Below are 27,308 nucleotides of genomic sequence, written 5' to 3'. Positions count from 1 at the left end.
GGAACCGGTGCCAACCTGCGATAGGAGAACATCAGGACCAATATTACAGTCCTATCAGAAGGACAACTGCTCCCTTTGGATTGCAATTCCACCTCTTCTGATTGCTTTTATTTGTGAAATTATGTAAACTGGCTAATTTTAATGAATTGTCTCAATACTCTCCCCATTTTACCAAAATTTCGGAAGAAAAAATTTGGGACATCTGGGAGGCGAATTAGCGATAAACACACATTTCTGAATGGAAACAGCTTCAGGGCAGATTTCTTTTGTGTTAAACCAAAACTTTTTGCGACAAAGTGTTTTTTTTAGGCATGATGTCATCACGCACACCTTTTTATTGATAAAAGGCCATTTGAATGGAAAGGGGCAGAAGACTGCAAATTTAGCAATTTTATTTTTCGTATTTTCACTTTGTCGATGACAAAATAGAGCGAAAGGTGGATGGAAACTAGGCTAATGTGTGTGACCAGAGGAAAATGTATTGCTTAGATGTGCGATTTGACTTTTATAGCTCAAGAGACTTAATTGTGTTTAAGTATCATCTTTTTCTCAGATCTTTAGGCTAAAATTCCTCAGGAGAAATAAAAATGTACACAAATAGGACAGTTGACGTTATAAGAGTATACTGTAGTCCTCTAAAAAGAATGTGGATAGCATTGCCAGGATAATTTAGCCTTTGAAGAAAATTATGAGAGATGCTTTATTCATATTGAAATATCTCTTGAGCTCTCTTAATATCTTGTCAAATCAGAGCAAAGTTTGTGAAATTGTTGAGATCTCTTGACCCTTTAAGCTCTGAGGGTATTTTTTAAAGATTTCCAGTTTCAGTGACATTGTCTCAGATCATGCATTGGTGTGTTTAGAGGTGTTGCCACATACAGAGAAAAAGAGATCATATAGTTGGTGCTTTAATGTATCCCTTTCGCAAAATCCTGAATTCCAACAAATGCTTAAGATTGAAATCAATGTTTATATGGAGACCAACTGGTCCTCAGTATCCTCTGTAGGCATGGCTTGGGAGGCACTTAAGGCGGTTCTTAGGGGTCGGATCATACAGTATGCCTCATTCAACAAAAAATCCATAGCACAAGAACTCTTGGATTTGGAAGGGAATATTAAAAGTGTAGAGGCAGAGCTGAAGCACCGAATGTCATCTAATGGCCTCAGGGAATTGACTAGTTTGAAATACAGATATAATTCTATTTTGTCACAGAAGGTGGAATTTTGGCTATTCAGGGCATGACAGTCATACTTTGAGTCGGGGGACAAAGCAGGGAAGCTTCTGGCTAGATATACAAAACTTGCACTGTAAGTCGCTTTGGTTAAAAGCGTCTGCCAAATGCATAAATGTAAATGTATGTAAAAAAAAAAAACAGAGAGAGAGAGTCTTTTTCTACCATTCCCTCAGTGAAATCTGCTGGTGGTGAAATATTTACCTCAGCCATTGATATTAATAATGCTTTTAAAGAATTATATCTTGATCTCTATAGTTCCACATCTTCGTCTACTGATAAGGATATTATAAAATTTGTGAAACCATTAGAACTTCCTAAACTGATGACTGAGTAAAGGAATTCTCTTGATTATGAGCTAACCTTGGAGGCGAGGTAATTAAGGCCTTACCTACAGGCAAACTGTCTCCACTTTTGCTAGAAGTTTATATGGAATCATTAAAGAATGGAAAGCTTTCGCCAACCATGACGATTCTTAAAAATGACAAAGATCCAAACTAGTGTAAGAGTTTCCGTCCAATTTCTCTGATCCAGCTAGACGTTAAAATAATTTCAAACTTTGGCTAACTGGTTAAGTAAAATTATGACATCTCTTATACATATAGATCAGGTGGAGCTTATTCGGGGCCGTAACTCTTATAGACATCCGGTAGCGGAGATTCAAAGGAATGGATTAATTTCAGATTAATTTACTCTGGATAGGGGCAACCGGCAGGGTTGACCTCTCTCCCTCTTATTGTTCTGTTTTGCCCTGGAAAAGGCTATCTCTTATCAGCTGCGATAAGAGAGGATGATTTTCCAGGGATGGTGGAGGGAGGTGTGGCACATAAGCTTTTGCTTTACGCAGATGATATTTCATTATTTGTCTCAGACCCTACTAGATCTATACCTTGCCTCCGCAGAATTATTAATTCATTTTCTAAGTTCTTAGGATACAGAGTGAACTGGTATAAATCCAAAGCTTTGGCTCTGACAGTTTACTACCCGGTAACGGCTATTCAGCTAGGCACCTTCCAGTGGCCCAAACAGGGCATAAAGTATTTGGGTATATTATTCCCAGCAAATTTGTGTGATTTAATTAGTTAATTTTGACCCTTTAATGAAAAAGGTTTTCGAGCGATGTGGACAGGTGGGCTTCATTACATTTATCTATTAATGGGAAGGTTAATGTTATTAAAATTAATTGTATTCCAAAATACAACTACCTGCTACAATCTCACCCTGTAGATGTCCCCCTCTCTAATTTCAAGCAATTTGATAGCATAGCAAAGTCCTTCATTTGGAATGGTAAAGTTCTCAGATTACATTTCAGTAAGTTACATAGGCCGATTGACAAAGATGGGCTAGGTCTTCCCAAGATTTTTTATTATTATTATGCATTCGGTCTCAGACATTTGGCTTATTAGTCGCTCCCACCTAATAGAGCCCCTCCCTGGTTTTGTATTGAACAGGAAGTTCTTGCCCCTGTTTTGCAATTGCAAAACCTTTCCATCAAACTAACCGGAGAAGTGTTTAATTCGGAAATGTATTTAAATGTTGCCTCGAGCATATGGCTGAACTAAAAATTATGTATTAATAATCCCCTTTATGCTGGACTGATTGGATTGTGAGGGAGGTTAATAAGCTCAGTGACCTATATGAGAGTGGAGTGTTGAGATCCTTTGAAAAGTTCAACATTTTGGGATTCCCAGGTCTCAGTTTTTTAGGTATTTACAGCTGCGCCACCTCCTCTGATCTATTTTTGGGAGTAGCATACACCCCCCTAAATTGGCAGATACTGGACCCCCAAATTGGACCCCCTCTAGATTGTATAGGCTTGGTCACATACACCCACCTGCTGGCGATGCTAATCAGAAGATGGAGACACAACCCATGTTTTTTGGTGGTGTGTTAAGATTCAAGAATTTTGGTTTTAAGTGTAACGTATTGGGCACTCAAATTCGTTTTGCCCCAGACTCTATATTTTTGTTAATATAGGGGATTAGTACTGAAGGGTGAGGGTCAAAATCCCTTGGCTCTTCAGATATATATATATATATATATATATATATATCTATATATCTATATATATATATATATATATATATATATATATATATATATATATATATATCTATATATCTATATATATATATATATATATATATATATATATATATATATCCTTTTATATCAATATCTATCTGTATTCTGTTGCTTCTTTAATAAAATGATGAATTAACTATATGCATGATCACATAATCAATTCTATTTTCTTATGCATAACTGAAATATACTTTGAATCTTATGTGTGTTGGAATGTTAACTAGTGTCTTTTAAGGAACATTCCAGAGTCTTTCTCTCTGTCCTGCCCGTAGTCTGAAGGTCTTTTGGGGATAAGCTTAGCTGTGATGAGAGGGGGCAGGGAGAATGTTAAACATATGTTCTGTGTTTGATCGTTACTTTTCTATGATTAAGTATATGGTTTAAAGTCCTATGCAATACTACCTGAATAGTAGAAGTGTGATTTTCTATTATTATTTCTTTAGGGAAGAAATGTATGTTATTTCTACCCCTCTCCTCTGCCCGAGGAGTGAATATTTTATCTCTCTGTTTTGGTTCAAATGGCCTGATAATGTGTGCTCTGGCTCTCTTGTGCCCAGAGAAGAACTGTCGTTCGTCAGTGTTTTGTGTGTGCGTTTGACCTTCTACCTAGGTTTTGAACCAGGGATGCACACCAGGCCGACTCGAAGACGCCCCGCGACCATCTGCGAGGTCACTTCAGACGTAAATCTCGGGCGCGGACGACAAGTGCGCTGATTAATGTTGATAGGCCATTTAACTATCTATATGTTGTGACTTCATGTTCTTTTAGCCAATCAGGAGTAAAATAATGGAATGTACGTCCTTGCAAATGGTATAATTGATGTAAGATTTTGTGTAAGGTACGAGTTGGCTTTCGATCTCCTCGTGAGACTTTGTCGCTGGCTCTACCAATTTCACTGCAAACTATTCTTCAGTAAATTTTTATTCTTTAATTGAATTTCTCGACTCCTGGTTTTCTTTCTCCATATCTGGTCCGGGCCATAACTGTTATACCCCTAACAGTACATAAAGAATTGGGTCCTGGCCAGTGTTAAGATCAGAAGATGGTTTATTCTCAGGGGATGGAAGTCGGCTGAAGCGCCCTCGTTTTGAAAGTGGTGCATGGAGATGGGCAGGGTGGTGGCATTTGAGGAGATGTTGTGTAGCAGGCTGGGCAATCTGGGGTTTTCTGATGGGAATTGGGGCAGATATTTGGCCTTTTTGGAGGGCTCTCGGAGAGGGGTAGTGGAGAGGGATCTTTAGTTTTAAATGTGTGTGTGCAATTTCGTTTTTTCAGGAAAGCTTTTCATCTGTTTAGGTTGTATGTGGGTTTGTTTTAAAGATAATCACCTCTTCAAGTAATGGTATGTGATATAATATGTTCAGTTTTTTTTCTCTCGTGAAGATATAAGAGAAAACAGCATATAAGCAACACATGTTTACGTATACTGTATGTCAAAGAAACAATTACTCATTATATTTTAGTCTTTGAGTAAAACAAACGGGCTGGTAGTATTCTACTCTTTGAGAGCTTTCTAATGACATATGAGACATGACTATTTTATCAGTTTGATGTTTTTTACCAAATACAATAAAATGTGCAGAGCAAAATTATCAAAACAGAACACTAATGACTACATGCATTGTAAAGTACAGCTTCTAAGCTTTAAAATTATATCTATTTTGTGTTGTTCAAGACTGTAATTATACATATTTTAAAAGGAAATATATATTTCTCAGCAGGCCCACCTGAGAACAAATATGAGAACTTTAGAGGAGACATGAGTTGCATAATTTTGGAAAGAGGACACATAAGTAAAAGAGTTAATTTGCTGCCTGTGTAATCATTGCAAGGAAAAATATTTGAGATACTACAGAAATATTAGGTGTAATTATTCTATCTTACGGGAATGTTTCTTAAGAGAGAACAGCATCGCACAGCAGAGTGATAGTGTGAATGTGTGACTGTGTGTGTTTCAAGGGCTTGTGATAATATCTCTCTCAACACCACCACAATGCAGGAATACACCACAAAGCAATAAAAACCTGCATTAAAAAAACCAATGGCCTTGCTTTCCTCTCAGCTTCTGACATGGAACAGAAATGCCATCCTATATCATTCCTCTGCTGCTTAGCTTTGAATTCAAACACATTAAGGGGGAATTCACTATGAACGAATAATACTAATAATAGTGCAATTATCAATTGCAACAGGGAAATAGCTTGAAAATGTGTGAATTAAGCACAATTGACAACTGTGCTTTCACTAAAAATAATGACAATGACTACGTTTAAATACTCTTGGTGTAAAAAAAGCACAATTTCAGCACTGACTGCGTCTGGTTAAACTAGATTGCGGGTGGTCAATGAACATAACGAAGATTTTTGTACAAAAATATAATATGCAATGATGCAAGTGTAGCTCAACTGTTAAAGCATGCCACTAGCAATGTTAAGGTTATGGGTTCAATTGCCAGGGAATACATATATTGATCGAATGTATACACTGAATGCATGGTATGAAGCTTTGGACAAAACATCTACCAAAGGCATTAATTTAAATGTAAATTTGCCTCTGCCGCCTATATTTTAATGTGTGGAGGTTATGGGTGCACTGTACATATTTGAATTAACCTACAACAACAGATTTAATTTTGAAACCATTTTTATTATCAGTTGTGTTGAAGTGAAAATGAGCCTCTCAAAATTAAGATAATATAAAAAATAAGAGTCACACATGAAAGGAACTAAAAGGTTGTTGGTTTTTGTCAGTAATTCATTATTATGTATCTCACGAGCTACCTCTCCATCTTTGGCTGCCTGCCATATTCAGTATAAGCCTGTGAATATTACAATATCCAGATTCACTAAAATTGTCAAATCATGCAGAACAAGTAGTGTCATACACTCACCAGCCATAGTTGAGATCCCCAATATTACTCCTATAGATAATTCAATCTGGGTACCCTGTGAAGAAAACCATTCAAGGTTTAGTTTTTATTCCAGCCAGAAGTCTGACTGACAGAACACATAATTTGGCATTCTGGATCTCATATTTCTGATATCCAGATCTAAATATCAAGCATTGTGTGTGCTGCATTTTTAGATCCTGGATATCTTCAGAACTCTACACGAGAATTGTGCAATTACGGCTTTACTCTTCAGTGACTGGTATCTAGTAGGAGTTTTAAATCATAAATTAGTTTGATTTTAACATTTAATGGGGCTGATCTGTGATCAAACAATATTTCTTCTCATTGCAAAAGCTTAATGAGCAGTTAGAACCCTGCTGAATAGCAACACACAGGAGCCAGATTCCATGGCAAAACTAATTAACTGTAATCTCAGCTTTCTGATCATTTCTTTTGATTTAAGAATCAAGCTTTATACAAAACCCATGTGGTTTTAACATGAAGGTAAAGGTGATTTTATATTCTCTTTTACTTTAACAATCAAACTGCACAATATCAGCAGCTAACATTTTTTAGAATATATCAGAAATACAAGATCAACAAGTTAAAAACATTAAAAAGTGCAGCTAAAATATACAAACACGCACACATATAATAAAGAACTGAAAAGTCACATTATTTCCTCTTTGGATGGAGGTACTTACTGCAACTATCATGATGGCATTATCCAGGAACCCAAACCCAATAAATGGAATGGCGTTATGGAACAATACTGAAACATAAAAGTGTGTTAGAATTGAGTCATTCTAAGAGACAGGGAAAAAAGACAATGTTTGAAAAAGTTTACTACGATACTACTCTTACTATTCCTGCAGTATGCATAATTTTTCCTGAGCATAGTATGTTTATACACTAATGACCAACGAAATTTTGAACCAAAAGCATGGAATACAATATGCTGCTATGCAATGTGCTCGATTTGACCTTCCGTTTCCAGCGTGATGCCTTAATTGGAAGTACTATCAACCATGACTTACTTTACCTGACAGCTAAAAGTTTAGACATTCAAACATTTATAACTACTGTTTTCACATACTATTAAAAAACAATAGGCAGTATAAAGTGTTTATTGCATTGCATTATTCCATCCTATAGCCAACAAGTAAACAAATAAAATTCCATCCTATAACAAGTTTTGAGTCAGCATGACTCAAATTCATTTGTTACTCTGTGATTTTTTTGTGTGCTTGAAATTACATAAAAACATTAAAAAGAAGAAAAGAAAGAAACATGTACTTTTAAGGTGACCATACGTCCTCTTTATCTGACCTTAAAAAGCATCCAGGAGTTTCAAAATGCTGAATTTGTTTATTTATTTATTTTTCCCTTTTCTCCCCAATTTGGAATTCCCAATGCGCTCTACGTCCTCGTGGTGGCGTAGTGACATGCCTCAATCTGGGTGGCGGAGGACGAATCTCAGTTGCCTCTGAGTCTGAGACCGTCAATCGGCGCATCTTATCTCGTGGCTTGTTGAGCGTGTTACCGTGGAGACATAGCGCGTGTGGAGGCTTAACGGCATTCTCCACGTCATCCACGCACAACTCACCACACGATCCACTGAGAGCGAGAACCACACATTATTGCGCCCATGTGGAGGTTACCCCATGTGACTCTACCCTCCCTAGCAACCAGGCCAATTTGGTTGCTTTGGAGACCTGTCTGGAATGACACAGCACACACTGTATTCAAACACTCAACTCCAGGGGTGGTTCAAAATGCATTATTACTATAAAATGTCGGGTGGCTCTTTTCAACTGTAAGTTCTGTGTTTACCAAGAAAGTAGTTTCTTGTGGTTACATCGAACTTGTTTAACAAGATCAGAGTAAATTATTTTCACAGTTGTTGTTACTGCCACCTACATCCAGGTCACGGGACAATGCACATGTTCCTGGATGTATGAAATTATGTTGGAATTGTATACATATTACACACCTGCGTATCTAAAGAAAGTAATTTGTCAATGGCCGAGAATTACAATTTCCATCAAGTGTAGTACATACTCTGAGGGTATTTGAATTTGGAGGCAGAACTTATCTCTCTCCGCACACACACACTTTCAAATAACACAATAATGTAACACATTCCTTTTTAAAGTAATGTTCCTCAATTTTGCGCATTATTAAAAATAACTTAACTGTTTCACCAGACTTGCGCTTGCTCCGAATTGTCATTTTTAATAACTGAAAATGTTGGGACAATATCAAATGTACTATAGGTATTAGGGAAATTAAACCAAGTATGATAGATAAAAATAGACCATGACGGAAATTTTAACTATAACTGCCACAGTTGTAATAAAAAGGAGGTCCAGTAGATTCACCTAAATAGATTATAAACTATAAAATTTTCTATTTTAAAGCACTAGGGAGGAAGTGAAACCTCTCTAACAGCTTGAAAGCCCTGATATTATAAACAGCACTGATGAGGAGAAGAGATGGCACTGCACAAAAATAAAGTTTTTTTTTCAAATTACACATCACCTTTAGTAAAATTCATAAAAACATTTTAATAGCAACAGTATTTTGACCAAAATGTTAGTTTATATTCTATTTGGGTGGAATCTACTGGACCTCCTTTTTATTAAAACTGTGGCAGTTATAGTTAAAATGTATAAATGTGTATACACTCAATAAATATATATATTTTAAGGCTGTCAATCGATTAAAATTTTTAATCGAATTAATTACATGGTGTCCCGATTAATTAATCGCATATACAAATATTTGCTGAGAAAGCCCCTCATATAACAATAATTCAATATATAATGATGAAATAATTATACATAGTTATCTTTTAAATATATATATATATATATATATATATATATATATATATTAAGATAATTAAAATGCATTACATTCTTGTGGCAGAAGAGTTCATCATTGATAAGACAATAAAAAAAAGCGGCTTTAGAATACAATGAATTGTTTACTACCATATTATTGATCATAAGTCACTCATTGGCATACAGTTCACAGCAATCCATTTCACAAGTGAATTTGTCAATCAGTTGGAGATTAATTATGAGGGCTTGTTTAAGGACCCAGGTGAGGAGTACAAAGACAAGTGTCTTGCCTACAGTCAAGAATGGTGGTGGGAGTGTCATGGTCTTGGGCTGTATGAGTGCTTCCGACACTGGGGAGCTACAGTTCATTGAGGGAACCATGAATGCCAACATGTACTGTGACATACTGAAGCGGAGCATGATACCCTCCCTTTGGAGACTGGGCCGCAGGGCAGTATTCCAGCATGATAACGACCCCAAACAACCCTCCAAGACGACCACTGCCTTGCTAAAGAAGTTGAGGGTGAAGGTGATGGACTGGCCAAGCATTTCTCCAGACCTAAACCCTATAGAGCATCTGTGGGGCATCCTCAAACGGAAGGTGGAGGAGCACAAGGTCTCTAACATCCACCAGCTCCTTGATGTCATCATGGAGGAGTGGAAGAGGACTCTAGTGGCAACTTGTGAAGCTCTGGTGAACTCCATGCCCAAGAGGGTTAAAGCAGTGCTGGAAAATAATGGTGGCCACACAAAATATTGACACTTCGGGTCCAATTTGGACATTTTCACTTAAGGGTGTACTCACTTTTGTTGCCAGCGGTTTAGACATTAATGGCTGTGAGTTGAGTTATTTTGAGGGGACAGCAAATTTACACTGTTATACAAGCTGTACACTCACTACTTTACATTGTAGCAAAGTGTCATTTCTTCAGTGTTGTCTCATGAAAAGATATCAAATATTTACAAAAATGTGAGGGGTGTACTCAATTTGTGAGATACTGTGTGTGTGTGTATATATATATATATATATACACACACATATACACACACATATACACACACACACACACAGTTTAAATCAGACTCGCGTTTATCATTGAAGGAATGAGCATTACACTGAGGCCTGTAATCTGGAGTGGGATCGATTTGGAGTTGGAGGGTCTTTCATGGTCTGGGGCAGTGTGTCACAGCATCATCGGACTGAGCTTATTGTCAAAGCAGGCAATCTCAATGCTGTGCGTTACAGGGAGGACATCCTTCTCCCTCATGTGGTACACTTCCTGCAGGTTCATAATGACATGACCCTCCAGCATGACAATGCCACCAGCCATACTGCTCGTTCTGTGCATTATTTCCTGCAAGACAGGAATGTCAGTGTTCTGCTATGTGCCAGCGAAGAATCCAGATCTCAGTCCCATTGAGCATGTCTGGGACCTGTTGGATCGGAGGGTGAGGGTTAGGGCCATTCCCCCAGAAATATCCGGCAGCTTGCAAGTACCTTGGTGGAAGGGTGGGGTAACATCTCGCAGCAAGAACTGGCAAATCTGGTGCAGTCTATGAGGAGGAGATGCACTGCAGTACTTAATGCAGCTGACTGATTTTGGATTAAAACTGCTTCTGGTATTTTGTTCATGTTGGACTCTTTGTCTCTTTGAATATACTGACTGTTACTTTTGATCCCCCCACCCCTTTGTTATGGGACACATTATTCCATTTCATGTCACATGTCTGTGAAACTTGTTCAGTTTATCGAATCTTTTATGTTCATACAAATATTTACACGTAAAATTTTAAAACACGAGTTCATCCATCTATCTATCTAATCCATCCATCCATCTATCTATATTTAACATTTAAGATATTTAGACTTTTGTCTTTAAAAACTTATCTTTGAATTTTGAAAGGTTTTTAAGGACCCACAGGAATCTTGATTAATATGGAAAAACAATTATGCTGTGAGAAGTATTGCAGTTAATGTCATTTTTAACCTTGCAGCATTTTTTAATCTGGACAGACTTCCGCAGAGGGGAAGATAATGAGTGAATAAGACTGTTCTCCACATTTATTTAGTGTTAATCTTTGTTTGGTTATTCGCTTTTCCTGTATTTCATTGTTTTAATCACAATGTACAGCATTTTGGTATACACTTGTTTTTAAATGTGCTCTATTAATAAATTGACCTTGACTTGGGATAGTAGAGGTTTACTGGAAGAATTGTCACAAAAGTAGATTTACAGTACATACCATTTATATACAGTAGACTTGTGTTGTAATTGAAAGGATTTAAAAGAACATAATCCTCTCAAATTTTAATTTACAACTCCATATATAGTCTTTAGTCTGTTTTGTGAAAAGACTCTTGTGATAGTTGAAAGAAAAAAAGTTCCCATTTATTTAATAGAATAAAGAACACAATACAGGGACTTCTCTAATAACACAATGGAAGTCATCCAAACCACACACAACATCCCTCACCAATAAACTTCAGATCTGTGGTAGTAAGTTGAGTGTGGTCTGGATCTATTTTAAGCCTCTATTAGACTGATTATGAGGAGCTGTTGGTGTCACTCTGAGTGGTGAGGCTGTTTCTAAGAAACAGGCTGGTAACTACGGCGACAGCGATAGACATCCTGTTGCACAGCAGCATTATGAAATGGGTGCAGGAATATATGCAAGTGTAGGGGGGTGATAGGTTTCAGTGATGGTCATTTTGTCACACTCATATCTTTACAAGCACTCTTTTTCCCCATGAAAAGTAATAAATTAAGCTGACTGAAGATGAATGGTAATTTATGGAAAGGTGTATTTCTAATGTACACATGTAGATCTACCCCCCTCATAAAACAATGACAACACATCCTTCTGTTGTGTTGTCTTCACTAGTTGCACGCAAAAAGCAAGCATACAACATGACTAATACAGCAGGGCTCCAGACCAAAAAAATGACTAAGGAGCCATTGGCTCCTAAACTGAATCATTAAGGAGCCAAATAGCTGTTTTTATTTGCCAAATCACAGAATTGCTCAATTTAGTTTGCTGTTCAGAAACAAGATAGAAAGCAGAAGAAAAGACAGCTGATAGCCCATTAATCGGAGGTTTAATAAACAATATATATAGTTCAGAAGATAAGTTTGCATTCCCTTTTGTCTCAAATGTTCACACTCCTTTCATAATTTATACAAATATAAGAGATAATAGATTTTTTTATTTAATACTTCTATTCACAATCAACATTACAGATAATTACATAAAGTATAATATACATATAGTAGTGTGTTGTCTTCTTGAGCATCGATTAATGTTTGAATCCCAATTGACAAAGCTTGATTTCATATTGTGGCAGGATGGAGGGCGGGGCCGGGTTGTGATTATACACACCCGGTCCCTTATCAGGCTAATTAAGCCTCTGAGAGGGATAAAGGCCGATTGCAGATGGTGGTGCGATGATAGAGAGATCGTTTACAGACATGTCCATCATGTGTGTGTTGTTGTCTTTTGTTTAAGTTAAGCATTAAAATATTATTTATATTGACAAGCCGGTTTTCGCCTCTTGAACTACGTTACACATACATATATGTCGATTTAACGCGTTAATTCAATGCGATTAATTTTATAAAAAATTATGTGTTAAAAAAAATTAACACAATAAATCGCATGTTCCCGTATAAGGAAGATTCCTGAGAAATGCAAGCTTGTAGTACCACTTGTTTACTCCAGAGGGCAGTAAGTGAAACTTCAGCAGTGCAGTACGTGCAGTTTATACAGTGAAGAAAACACTTCAGTTGGCAGAACAACACAAACATTCTTTACGTTCTTGCATTCAAAACACTTGGAGCGCAAATCCGAACTAGGTGATCTCAAGATGTGTTTACAGATTGAGTATTAAACTATATTTAACTTGACACAGTGACCTAAAAATTGTATGTTTATGATGCGACACACCTGAGACGCTACACAAACATGTCTGATGCAGATGTACATTGATGGGTCCTTAAACAAGCCCTCGTAATAAATCTCCAACTGACTGACAAATTCACTTGTGAAATGGATTGCTGTGAACTGTATGCCAATGATTGACTTATATCAATAATATCATTAGATCTGCCCCCTTGTTTATATCGTTGTTTCCCCGGCTTCCGACCTTACGCTCCCCCTCGACTACTCTCACTGGATTTCCCTTGTTTTGTACTTTTGCCTGCACTGCTTTTAATAAACATTAAAAGCAGTTTCATCCAACATTGTGACTGTCTCATCTTGTGTGTGTGTGATCGGGTTACAGAATAACCAACCTCACCGTAGACAGTCACAATGTACGCCACGGATTCGCGCAGCTCTCTAGAGCGGATTTTTGTGGCGTGTTCTGAGCGCGGATTTGCGGCTGGGAGAGATTACCACGCACTCACGGCCCAGGGACAGCAGGTAAGCACTTTGTTTGACTTTTGTCACCCTGTTCTACCTGTGTCTGTCCCTGAGCCCGTTGATGCTCCCAGCGCATTTCTGAGCGCCGTGAGCCTTCAACCCCTGAGAGGTTTGACGGCTCTTCGGACGCTGACCAAGGGGTTTTTTTGCGAGGCAGCGGTTATGTAACCCATAGCCCCGCCCTTAACATTGTGGAGCCAGCGGCTCGACTCGTGTGTTTGCGCCAGGGGAGTCGACCCTTGGAGGATTATGTTGTGGATTTTTGTGCCCTGGCCAACCAGGTGAATTTTAATGAGGTGGCTCTGAAGACTATTTTTCAATGTGGACTGAATGAGCCAACCTCATCATTAATGCCTGGTGGTCGCTGCTCCCTCAACCTGGCTCAGTTTATTGACCTCGCCCTACTGTACGCTGGTTCCTCGTTTACTGTGGGGGAGGCAGATACTGAACCAGCGCTCTACACCACGGCCCCCGCTTTGAAGCCTACCACGGCCCCCGCTTTGAAGCCTACCACGGCCCCCGCTTTGAAGCCTGTCACGGCCCCAGTCCCTAAGCCTGTCACGGCCCCAGTCCCTAAGCCTGACACGGCCCCAGTCCCTAAGCCTGACACGGCCCCAGTCCCGAGGCCTGTCACGGCCCCAGCCTCGAGCCTGGCACGCCAGCGCAGTCAGCGCCCATGCCCGCCACGGCCAACGAGCCGGCGCCCATGCCCGCCACGACCAACGAGCCGGCGCCCATGCCCGCCACGAGCCAGCGAGCCATGCCCGCCACGCCAACGAGCCAGCGCCCATGCCCGCCACGGCCAGCGAGCCAGCGCCCTGCCCGCCACGGCCGGTGAGCCAGCGCCCATGTCTGCCACGGTCAGCGAGCCAGCCTGTAGCCTCGACCCCCTGAGCCAGCGCCTGTAGCCTCGACCGCCCCCATGGCCACGCCCCTGTTGGTCGAAGACGTAAGAGAAGGAAGAGGGCCCCTTCTCCCCAGTCTCGCCTTGTGCTCAAGACCTCTGCTCCGCCCTCAGAGTCTTCCACGGCTCTGCAGACCTCTGCTCCGCCCTCAGAGTCTTCCACGGCTCTGCAGACCTCTGCTCCGCCCTCAGAGTCTTCCACGGCTCTGCAGACTCTGCTCCGCCCTCAGAGTCTCCCACTGCTCTGCCGGGTTCTGCTCCCTCAGAGCCTCCCACGGCTCTGCCGGGTTCTGCTCGCCCTCAGAGCCTCCCACGGCTCTGTCGGGTTCTGCTCGCCCCTCTGAGCCCTCCCGGGCTCCGCCTCACGAGTCTCCAAGGGCCCCTCACGAGCCTCCTAGGGCTCCTCCTCACGAGCCTCCCAGAGCTCTACCCCTCAAGTCCCTCAGGGCTCCACCCTTCAAGCCTCTCACGGCTTCGCCTCTCGAGTCTCTCAAGGCTCCATCCCTCGAGTCTTTCATGGCTCCACCCCTCAAGCCTCTCACGGCTTCGCCTCTCAAGTCTCTCAGGGCTCCATCCCTCGAGTCTTTCATGGCTCCACCCCTCAAGCCTCTCACGGCTGCCTCTCGAGTCTCTCAGGGCTCCATCCCTCGAGTCTTTCATGGCTCCACCCCTCAAGCCTCTCACGGCTCGCCTCGAAGTCTCTCAGGGCTCCATCCCTCGAGTCTTTCATGGCTCCACCCCTCAAGCCTCTCACGGCTTCGCCTCTCGAAGTCTCTCAGGGCTCCATCCCTCGAGTCTTTCATGGCTCCACCCCTCAAGCCTCTCACGGCTTCGCCTCTCGAGTCTCTCAGGGCTCCTCCGCCTCTCAGGGCGCCCCTCTCGAGTCTTTCATGGCTCCACCCCTCAAGCCTCTCACGGCTCGCTCTCGAGTCTCTCAGGGCTCCTCCGCCTCTCAGGGCTCCGCCCTCGAGTCTCTCAGGGCTCCTCCCCTCTCAAGCCTCTCAGGGCTCCCCTCCTCGAGTCTTTCAGGGCTCCTCCTCCTCTCAAGCCTCTCAGGGCTTCGCCTCTCGAGTCTTTCAAGGCTCCCCCTCAAGCCTCTCGAGCCTCCCAGGGCTCGGCCACTAGAGGCTCCTATGGCTCTGCCTCCCGAGCCTCCTACTGCTCCCCTCCAGAGCCTCCTACTGCTCCACCTCCCGAGCCTCCCAGGGCTCGGCCACTAGAGGCTCCTATGGCTCTGCCTCCCGAGCCTCCTACGGCTCCCCTCCAGAGCCTCCTACTGCTCCACCTCCCGAGCCTCCCAGGGCTCGGCCACTAGAGGCTCCTATGGCTCTGCCTCCCGAGCCTCCTACGGCTCCCTCCAGAGCCTCCTACGGCTCCACCTCCCGAGCCTCCCAGGGCTCTGCCACTAAGGCTCCTATGGCTCTGCCTCCCGAGCCTCCTACGGCTCCCCTCCAGAGCCTCCCACTGGCTCCACCTCCCGAGCCTCCTCATGGCTCTGCTCCCTAAGACTCCAGAGCCTTCTAGAGATTCAGCCTCCTGAGCCTCCTGCGGCTCCGCCTCCCAAGCCTCCTACGGCGCCACCTCCCCGGCTCTGCCTCCAGAGCCTACCAGGGCTTCACTCCTGGAGCCTTCTACAGCGCCACCTCCCACGGCGTCACCTCCCTCGGCTCTGCCTCCAGAGCCTTCCAGGGCTTCACCTCTGGAGCCTCCTACGGCGCCACCTCCATGGGCTCCACTTCCTGAGCCTTCCAGGCCTTCAGCCCCTAAAGCCTCCTTCGGCTCCACCTCCAGAGCCCACCAGGGCCTCGCCCCTGGGGCCTCCTGCGACTCCACCTCCCTCGGCTCCGTCTCCTGAGCCTTCCTCGGCTCTGCCTCCGAGCCCCTGAGCCTCCCTCGGCACGCCTCTTCTGTCTCTCAATCCCCGCCTGCCGAGTCTCTCACGGCTCCGCCTTCCAAGGCTCAGTCTCCCAAGTCCTCCACGACTCCGCCTTTCACGGCTCCGCCCCTGAAACCTTTCCTCACTGGGTCTTGCCTGCTCCCCTTGTTACCGTTCCTCTACCTGTCCTGTGGCCTCTTCCCTGGCCTCCGGACCCTATTCCTGTCCGGTGGTCACCTTCCAGACCCCCGACCCAGTCCCTGTCCTCCAGTCAGCCTTCCAGACCTCCTGACCCAGTCTCTGCCCTATGGCTGCCCCTAGACCTCCCGACAACCCGCCTGTCCACTATGTTCCCCTTGACCTTGCCTTGAACTGCCCATTGACCCCCATGGACTGTTTCATCTCCCTTTTGTGCCTTCTGCCCCTCGAGCTCACACGCTCGTTCTGCTCCCCACGAGCTCACGCTCGTTCTGTCCCCTCGAGCTCTCACGCTCGTTCTGTCCCCACGAGCTCACACGCTCGTTCTGTTCCCTCGTGCTCCTCGCAGCCGAGCGGCCGTCAGGAGCCGTCCTATTCAGAGGGGGAGTACTGTCACGAACCCCTTTCCTCTGCCCCATCTCCGCTTCCTCGAAAGCACGCACTCCATACACTCCATGAAGCGTGCTCGCTTCCCGCTCCTCGCTCCGCCCCTTGAGCTGCAGACGCTTTTTTCCTCCCTCGAGCACTCACGCTCCTTATGCTATTGCGAGCTCTGCTCAGTAAGCTATCTCCCCTCTCTGCGCGCTTCTCGCTTCCGCCAGAACATTATGACCACCTACACTCACGCCGCATCCTATCCCCACACATTAGATTCACCTGCACTCGCCTCGCCACCTTCATTGTTCACACCTGCACCTTCCCTATAAATACCCAGCACTTCCGCTTTCACGGGTGTTGGTTATTGTATGTATTTAGATTCCCGTGTTTATGCCCCCGCTAGTCTCGCTCTAGTTTTGCCCCTGCTAGTCTCGTCTAGTTTTGACCTCCCCACTGTTTGATTACCTGTTTAGCTTGCCAACTCTCTCGTTCCCTGTCTTTGTTCCCGCTTAGTCTCGTCTTGTCCTTCGCCTCTAGTTGTTAACTGTTTTCCCCGCTTATCGTTCACCTCCCTCATTAGATCTGCCCCTTGTTTATATAGTTGTTTCCCGGCTTCCGACCTTACGCTCCCCTCGACTACTCTCACTGGATTTCCCTTGTTTTGTACTTTTTGCCTGCACTGCTTTTAATAAACATTAAAAGCAGTTTCATCCAACATTGTGACTGTCTCATCTTGTGTGTGTGTGATCGGGTTACATACATATGGTCACATTTATATGGGACTATGTATGAGCAATACATGTACACAATTCTGAGGAAATATATACTATAATATATATCCATATATTATATATTTGTAAATATATACATTGAATATAAACAAATTTGAACATATATGCACTGTATTTTAACATATATATGGCAACATGTATGGGATATATATGTGCACAATTCTGAGCAAAATATATACTGAAATATATATATTATATTTTATATATTCATACAGTTACAAATATATCTCTATTGAGTATGCATACATTAGAACATATACAGTATGCACTATATTTTAACATATATCTATATGTATCAATTAAACTGACAATTCCAAGATGTCGAACTGAGAGATATTGGAGATCACCCATTCCCTATATGTACAGACTTCTAAATGATTGTGGATTTTAGAATGTAATATGGGGTGTTTTATGTTAGATTAGTAATAAGTATATCTTAATACTGTATGTTTTAAAATTTTGTATTTTGTAATTGTGGCTTAATTAGTATTGACGTTTTATTGTAACAGCTAAATAATTCAGTATTCTGCATTGATGAACATCTTGAAGAACCTGTAATAATGCTGAAAAGTCAATAAATAAATAAATATGAGATATATATGGGAACATGTATGTGACTTTGCATCCCTGTTAGTTATCGGTATTGCCAAAATCCACTATCAGTTGACCTCTAGTTACAACGTAATAAACAAAAATAATAATTCTGTATGAAGCACTGACACACATTAACTTACCATATCTCAACTGTGCAGCTGTTGGTGGTGCCATCTCCATTTGCTCTATAAGAGAAGAAAAACTGTGTTAGCACGAAGAAATTAAAACAAAAATTAGCATTGAAGAAAAAGAGGTAAGACAGGACCTCAAAGTCATTCCTATGCAGGGAGGATGGCAAAGTGACAGCAGGGAATATGGATTATATCGCTATGTTGTAAGAAAGGCCTACATTATAACATTCACAACAATAAGCGATCTGCAGGAGTCCAAACAAACCACAGATGAGTTCAGGACATCAGTACTGCTGTCTCCATATTGTACCAGGCATCAATCTCAAAAAAGAAAGACGAGAAAGAAAATGCCTCAATTCAGCTCAAACTTCACTTGCTGCTCAAACTACCACAGACGTCTTCAAAAGATTGAGGTTCTTGAAACAATGTTACTTGCTATACTGCCAAATCTGAAGGAACATACAGGAGAGCATCACTGTGGACCCCCTCAGCCTACAACTGGTGAGTCCTGTGAATCTAACGTTCCTCAACAGGCTGAGCCAAGATAAACCAGCCGTCCAGGAGCCAAAAGTAACTGGTTAAAGTAAGAGCACAAACCGATGGCATAAACAGGGAGCTAGACCCAAAGGTGCTTGAGAGATTAGACTGTCACGTGTATCATATATTGCAGCATTATCACCCCAGATACGGCTATGACCCGACTAACCAACTGGTATTCTTCCACCCCGATATGTCTTGAAAATAGGTTTGAACCACTAATGAATGTGGACGAAGAAACCCAGAATGTGATCGGAGAAAGATCACATCAGCCAGCAACTAACATTGCAGCTGGCAGCTGCTCAAGGTTGAGCAGGCAGCAGCATTCTGCTGAGATCACAGCCGAGCTTTTCACTCTGATAGTGGGTGACTCCATTATTAGAAACTCTGGTAACAGGGCTACCACTACTTGCTGCCTTCCTCAAGCAACAGTTTCTGATGTAAATGAGGAACTTTGGAACATTCTGATGAATCATAAGACTGTAAATCATGTTATTATACATGTGGGGAAACATGATATTCGAAAGGAGCAGTAAGAACTCCTTAAGAGGAATTTCAATGAACACTTTAAAACAAATGGAAGACTGAAAGTTCAGTCGTTCATCAGTGGACTGCTTCAAGCTCAAGGAACAAATATGTTTTCTCGGTTGCTCAGTCTAAACACCTGGCTGCACAAAACCTGCAACATGAGAGGACTGAACTAGATTGACAACAATCTTTTCTGGGGTCAATAGCACTGAATAAATCCGATGTAAATCAGCCTCATAAATCAACCTCATTCCAAACAAACTTGGTGCAAAAGTGCTAAACGACTAGGGCTGCACGATTTGGACAAAATGTCATATTGCGATTATTTAAAAAAATATTGCGGTTGCGATTTGAACTGCGATTATGATGGTAATGTTTTCTACAAACAAATAAATATATTAACAGCGAAACAAAGTCTTCTTCATATCCAAATGTTACCATCCACCGTGTTCCTGTTTTTGTCCATTTTGTGATAGGATCTCAGCCCACTAATAATCATCATTAGTTTTTTAAACAGTCAACTTGAATATTAGGGATGCTCCAATCAGGATTTTAACATCTGACACCGATCTCCAATTTTCATCTCATCAATCGATGCTGATCATTTAACTTTTTTATCAGCAGCTCTGTCATAACAGGTCATATGTAAGCTTTCTGCTCAGTGTCACTGTTAACTAAATTTCCCTGTTGGTAAAACCATAGTTGTTGCCTAGTTTTTGCTGTCAAAAATAATGTTGGTTGATTGAATAATTCAGTATACACAAAATATAAATGTTACTCTTTATTCTAGGCCTTAAAAACTAGTTGGCTTATACAAACTATTATTTACTGTATATAAGATGATAAAAAATGAGGCTTAATGTCAAACTGAAGTTGAACTGATAACCCATTGGTGTAATTCAATTTAAAGTTAAACTTTTGGTTAGTTTGTCACCATTTTATTTAATTATTCATTATTTTATTATATTTAATTTAGCAATGCACAATATTAATCATTTAATAAAGATGTTTGAATTATATCCAATCTTGTATTCCGCGTTATTATTATGATACCTGTGCCTTGCGGAGACTGAGATGCTGCTAACGCAGATAATAATAAAAAACACTTCAACAGGATGCTCAAGTTTAGTGTAAATAAAGCGTTAAGCGGAACCGAATTCAGAGCACTTCTGTTACTCTAAGCATGAGAGGGAGTTGTTGAGCACAGAACCGCTCTGAAAACACTGTAACTTTATATAGACTGAACAGAGCAGCGCAAATAAACTTTGAAGGGAGCAGACTATTTATTTATTTACTTAAATCGCAGCCCTTCCAGTTTAATAATCGCAAAAGGTCATATCGCGGTTTCGATTTCATTTCTATTAATTGTGCAGCCCTATAAAAGGACAATATAAATTTCTTCCTCCATCCATCTTCAACATGCACAAATCCACTCAACCCGGATGGCACACAAACACCACCGCAGTGTCCGGATGACCAAAGGATCGCACATCAGCACCTGGATGGACATTTTATCAACAAATCCCACAATAACACCGCGTAGCCACAACATCCACTGCTCAGGGACACAATCCAAGCAGAGCACCAACCACAGAGCATACTACAGTCAGACTGTGACGACATAGAACTACTCCAAGATACAGGACCCAAGGATGAATTCCTGGACATAAGCCAAGGGAGCTCTCTCAGCCAAAATGCCAGGGCACACATTGTCCATCTTCTGCTCTCGGTGAACAACAAACAACCGATAATAGTGATGTGTGTTGGGTTCCCGCAACGGTAGCAGTCACATTAACAAATGTACACAGAACAAGCAGGAACCCAATGTGCCTGTAGCTTTGTGTATCTGATGGATTAAGTGAAAGAAAGTCTAAGGCATTATCAAATGTATGACAAACTTATTTAATCTGTTGCCTATTAGATGTCAACCTGGATTTTATGTTTCTAAATTAAAGTTAGATAACAGCTGCAGTGCAACTGTTCTCAATGAATCAACCCCTCCAAACTTTACAGTGTCTGCACAGCTGTTAAGAGAGATGGAGGATGAACTGCCATATTTAAAGATGTCTTTCAATGCAAGCAAGGGTCACTTGGTGATTACATGACCTTTGAATATCTAAGTATTGTACTAAAAGATGCTCCACGCATTCTATTTATAATTATTTACAGGCCTCCCAATTAATATGCAGCCTTTACTGATCATTTTACAGAACTGTTATCAGCAACTTCCTCTGAATTTGACTGTTGTGTTATTGCTGGGGATTTAAATGTTCATATAGATAATCCTAATAACAATACAACAAAAGAAGTCAGCATGTAGATGGGCCCACACACAATCGTGGACACGCTCTGGATCTGGTCATTAGTGAGGGTCTGAACATTTCATCCACTCTTATTAAGGACATAGCGCTCTCTCACCATTTCTGTATTTTCTTTGCCATTGAAGTCAGATCTATTTCTGTCAAAAAGAGGTTCATAAATGAGAATACTATTTATTCTGTGTGCAATATATGAAGGTGTTAGGACTCCGAGCTGATCAGACCAGTTATGTCTTCTCTCGGTCTTTGGGTTTTCTCCATTACTCTTGTGTGATTTTGTTTCTGTTTTGTTGTGCCATGTGCTCACAGCAATCATGGGGTTTCCCTGCAGGAGCAATCTCCCTGATGCTTGTCAGCCTCAGTAGCCACACCTGTTCCTCATTTCTCTTGATTGGTTTTCTCCCTATTTATTCTCCCTCTGTTTGCTGTCCTGTGCCAGATTATTGTTTGCCATCGTGCTCACACTCGCAAGCCCTCGTTTGGTCCTATCGGTTGCATTATCCCTGGGTCCCGTTGATTCCTGTTTGTTTTGTCCTGTAGCCTGCTCTTCTTCCTGCCCCTTGCCAGTGTCTGTACGGCCTGGTATTTTTACCCTACTAGTTCCTGATGTTCTGCCTGCCACAGACCATGAGGAAGCCAGCCACTTGCCTGATTTAGTCTGCCCATAAATCTCTGTTTTTGGCCCAACCTGTCTCTGACTCCTGAGCGAGTAGCTCCTAGTGTGACTTTATCTGTACAGGCCTTGGTGGTCCTGGTTCTGAGCTCTGTATGCCCACTTCCCCTTCATGTCTACCCTCACCCTGCCTGGTGGCTGTGGAGTGCATCATCCTTGCCTGCCTTTGAAAATGTTCACCTGGTCCCTAGACTGTAAGCACCCATGATCTCTGCAGACTGCCTTATTGCTGCTCTTAATTTAAATAAAATGGTTGTTTTCTGTGGTTGGGTCCTCCATCCCTCACTAGGCCCTGACAGAAGGCTGTATTTATGACAACAAATATATCTCCAGACTGTGTTGATGATCTCCTTGATAACTTGAACTCAAAAGATAAAAATCCTATTGATGGCATTGCTCTTGTAAAGGTCAGGAAGAATCTGGCAGGCGTAAAGCACATTGGAGAAACACAAAAACAGAACAAAACATGAAAATAAAAAAAAAGGAAAGCAGAACAAATGCATCTGAAAACAAAACTTGAAGTACATTATAACATTTATAAAGACAGATGTGGCAGCGGGGGCGTGGTCAAGCGCCCGACCGGGAGAGGAAAGAGTTAAGGGCACTTACACCTGAGCTAAATTATGCCTAACACCTGTCTCTAATTCCAGTGAGCACGAGGAGAGCGGCATAAAAGCAGACACAGAGCCTCCAGTCGAGAGAGAGCCCAACAAGCCAACCCAGTGTGCTTGTATACTATTGTGTTACATTGTTAAACTGTGAAAGAGAAAACGGCAATTAAAGCCCTACCTTTAGTTCACAACCTCGTTTCCTGTGTCCTCCTTCCCGTGAGGGTGTTAAAACAGCCTTTGTTCTTTCAAAATGGACCTAGGCACAGCAAGGCAGATCTACTTCTAAAACATTATAAACAGCAATTTAAACAACACCCGCACTCTTTTTGCTACTGTAGAGAGACAAACTACCCCCCCAATACAAGTTCCCTGTGAAATGCTCTCTGACAGAAATTGCAATGAGTTTGCATAATTTTTCATGCAGAAGATCAATGATATTAAAATGGTGATCAGCTCATCCATTTTGAAGCTGTGGTCAGACAGGACCCACCACAAAAACTTCAGAAATTAGTTACTATGTCTGATTTTGAGGCAATAACTGGCAAAAACCAGGAAGAAATGGTACAGCATCTTAAAACGTCAACCTGTTATCTTGACTCCCTACTTAATTTTTCACAAATCTGTTCATTTAGAAAAAGATCAGTAAGAAATAGTCAATGTCTCACTCCTTTCAGGCACGTTTCTGTTGTCCCTGAAAACGGCAGTTGTTAAGCCCCTTCTAAAAAAAGCAAACTATATTAAACAACTATAGACCAATCTCAAATCTTCCTATCATAGGCAAGATCATTGAAAAGATTGTTTTCGTTCAGCTGAACACATTCTTAAACTCAAATGTCTACTTGGACAATTTCCAGTCTGGTTTCCGACCGCATACTGATTATACGGATTCAAATACTGATTCAGGCAAAATATCAGTGCTCGTATTACTAGATCTCAGTGCTGCCTTTTACACTGTTGACCACAACATTCTCCAAGACAGGTTGGAAAACTTGGGTTGGGCTCTCTGGGATGGTCCTCAGCTGGTTCAGTTCATATCTAGATGGGAGGGACTACTAAGTGAACATAGGGAACTATGAATCTGAGTGGACATCCGTGACGTGTGCCTGTGCATTGATGAAAATAAATTTGTATGTGCCAAAACTTCCTTCAGTTAAACAACAACAAGACTATGTGTGGAGAGGGTCCCGGATTTCAGGTTCCTGGGTGTGCACATAGAGGAGGACCTAATCTGGAGCACTAACACCACAGTACTGGTAAAGAAGGCACAGCAGATACCTTACTTCCTGAGGATGCTTAGGAAGAACCACCTCACCCAAAAAGTGCTTTTGTCCTTCTACCGCTGCTCCATATAGAGCATACTTACTTATTGTATCTGTGTGTGGTTTGCCAGCTGCACAAACAACAGAGAGGAAAGCACTCCAGAGGGTCGTCAACATGACCCAGAAGATTATTGGCTGCCCTCTCCCCTCCCTGGAAGATCTTTACAGTTCCGCTGCCTCAAAAAAGCCCAAAACATACTTGGATCCATCTCACCCCGGACACTCCCTGTTTGAACTGCTGCCCTTGGGCAGACGTTTCAGGACAACGAAAACACGAACAAATAGATTAAACAATTGTTTTATCCAAAAGCAATAGCAGCAACAAACACTACTTGAATGCATTATTAAGGAGATGTATCGTGCAGTGAACTGTTGTGTATGGAGGGTCTTTCCTGCATAGAGAATTACTAGGCGGCCGCCTCTGTCAAATTTCGTGCCGCCTCCGGCTGTCTACAAAACTATGGTGGGTGAGCTGCTGTTAGATCAGTGATGTTGGGTTGGGTGACAAGGCTATTGAGTGGTTTAAGCACTACCTTGCAGATAGAACCCAGTGTGTCTACACAGATGGACATAAGTCAAGCTTTTTGGAAATCTCTAAGGGTATCCCCCAAGGTTAAATTTTGGTCCCGGTGTTATTTTCTATTTTTATAAATAACATTGGGAGGGACATGTCTACAGCTAAAGTGCATCTTTATGCAGACAATACATAGTTTACTCAGTTGCCTCTTCTCTGAACCAGGCTGTTGATCTCCAGCTTGCTATTCAAAAGCTACAAATCTCATTGTACGATCATAAGCTCGTACTTAATGCTAAGAAAACTACATTTATGATCTTTTCTAGAGCCCACTCCTAGACCTCAGATAATGTTGGCATAATAATGTTAGATAGATAATGTTATACTTCAGGAGGGGACTCAACTGAAAAAGTATCATCTTATAAGAACTTGGGTATTTGGGTGGATGATAGGCTCTCTTTAGCGTGCATATTGATCACCTAGTGAAGAAGCTAAAGATTGGGTTTTTATTATCGAAATAGGGCCTGCCATAATTTAATAGCTAGGAAAAAGCTTGTACAGGCTACATTCATAAGTGTTAATGAATAATCAATGATCGATAATACAGTTCTCACTGTATCACGTCAGTTCGCCAGGAGAGCATGAGTTACATTTACCATCACCATTGTAGAGGTATGTTTTTAACTGTATTCACACAGTTTTATTATATTTGAGTTAATTCAACATAAAAAGTAAGGTCTGAAATATCACACAATCTGCAACATGAAGTATAAATGAAATTGAACCTGTATATACAGGTTTTTACAGTACAATTATTTACAGTAATAAATTAACAGTTAAACATGCCAGTGATTAAACATGGCCTGAATGTTTTACAAATACATTGAACTGGGAATGTTTTAAGAGGAAAACTCTAATATTCACATTTCTTAAGTGTATTTATTTAAATTATATTTATACAGAAGGCTACATGCACATACTTTGGTGGCTGTTTCATGTTTTCACATTTCTTTCTACAGTAAAGACTTTGTCTCACATGCAATGACGTTTTCAGGTTTACATTAGAACAGTTGATCAGTCAAAAATCAAACTCTGTATAAATAAAGCTTTGATTGAATAAAAATATGCATCTTGTATTTTTTTAATTTCAAGCCGTTCACCACTTATAGTTTAACATTATTTTTAATGATAACCGATTTTCATTCATTAACATTACTGAGTCAACAGTGGAGATGGTTCAGAGTTGCAGGAAAGTACCTAAAAATGTGACACTCCCTACCATGCACATAAAATTCAGTTTTAAAGCATTGCCCCAGAGAAGAAACATTAAAATCAAAAACATTTAAGATTATAGCAATGGCTCATCCAAAACCACATCACCAACACACTGCTCATACAGTTTGATAAGCATTAAAAAGTGGTCAAATCTACATAATAACAGTCCAACAGTGAAAGTATTAAATGCCTGTCACTATGACTGGGCGATACAGCAAATATTTACAGACATTATTCAATACAATTACCTGGCTCTCTGGAATAATTGATTCTGATTGGCCAATCTGCCATTTTGCGGTCAAATATTTTTTGATAATGTCCCCTAAACTGTATAAATTACTCTAGCTGTGCTAGTTTCATGTCTATTTTGTTACTCAGTGGTCAATTTATTTCTGACTTAATAACAAATATATATTGCATATCAAGATTTCATGTCTATTTATTTAATATTTTGTTAATTAGCTAAGTAATAACCAGAATAATATACAGTCCACAGGTAATTACGGCAAACTGTAAGCTGATTAAGCTTACTGATTAGTATTCCTTGGACACACAAACACACAGGTATTTCACCATTTTAGTCACCTTTGAATTATTAGTCATTCAATTCATATTAGTTAACAAAAAACCTGCATGAATAAAAATTATAAAAGATTAAGATAATCTGTCTAAAATAATTTTAGATGAAGCATAAAATGCCATAATCCAGGACACAATTATACACACAGTATCATCACTGCTTGACAAATCACATAAAACAGCCAAATGCCGATTTTAGATGCTCTAACCCAGTGTGGCACAATGCATGCTTCCCAAACATGTCTAGTATCATCTCACAGATGTGTTCTCACAAAGCGACTATTAAAATGTCTAATGTAGAACGTAGTGTGCTAAATGTTGTAATTACTGACCATTTAAATGTCTCCCATGCTGCACAAATATTGGAGGCCTCTGTAATACGTTATTAGTCAAAGCAAAGAACTTATTCTAAAAGAAGCCACAATATAAAAACATTACAACTTCACACCTGTGCTTACACCAACACTTTGTCCTTCAGAGACTGTCTTGAGGATATTTCAGCATAACAGTAGCACTGGCATTGTTCTGAAGGGAGCAGCCTGCGAGAGGCGTTACATCAGTTTTCCAGAACCGGTATTTCATGACAGCCGCAGTACAAAGATGCGTTTG

General features: G+C 41.3%; 1 protein-coding gene across 1 annotated transcript in view; it reads right to left on the bottom strand.

Annotated features, from left to right (window-relative positions):
- The window catches only part of LOC127656361 (transmembrane protein 65-like), a 62,943-nt gene that overhangs the window by 21,330 nt on the left and 14,305 nt on the right, over positions 1-27,308 (bottom strand). Inside the window, exons 3-5 of the mRNA XM_052144661.1 lie at positions 18,355-18,399; positions 6,913-6,980; positions 6,209-6,263 (exon numbers count right to left, since the gene is read on the bottom strand). Of these exons, the coding sequence (XP_052000621.1) occupies positions 6,209-6,263; positions 6,913-6,980; positions 18,355-18,399 (168 nt within the window). The remainder of the gene's footprint in view (positions 1-6,208; positions 6,264-6,912; positions 6,981-18,354; positions 18,400-27,308) is intronic.

Source organism: Xyrauchen texanus, chromosome 15 (genome assembly GCF_025860055.1).
Source record: "Xyrauchen texanus isolate HMW12.3.18 chromosome 15, RBS_HiC_50CHRs, whole genome shotgun sequence".
NCBI lineage: Eukaryota > Metazoa > Chordata > Actinopteri > Cypriniformes > Catostomidae > Xyrauchen > Xyrauchen texanus.
Note: the sequence above shows the minus strand (reverse complement) of the source record. Positions and strands in the feature narration are given on the sequence as shown.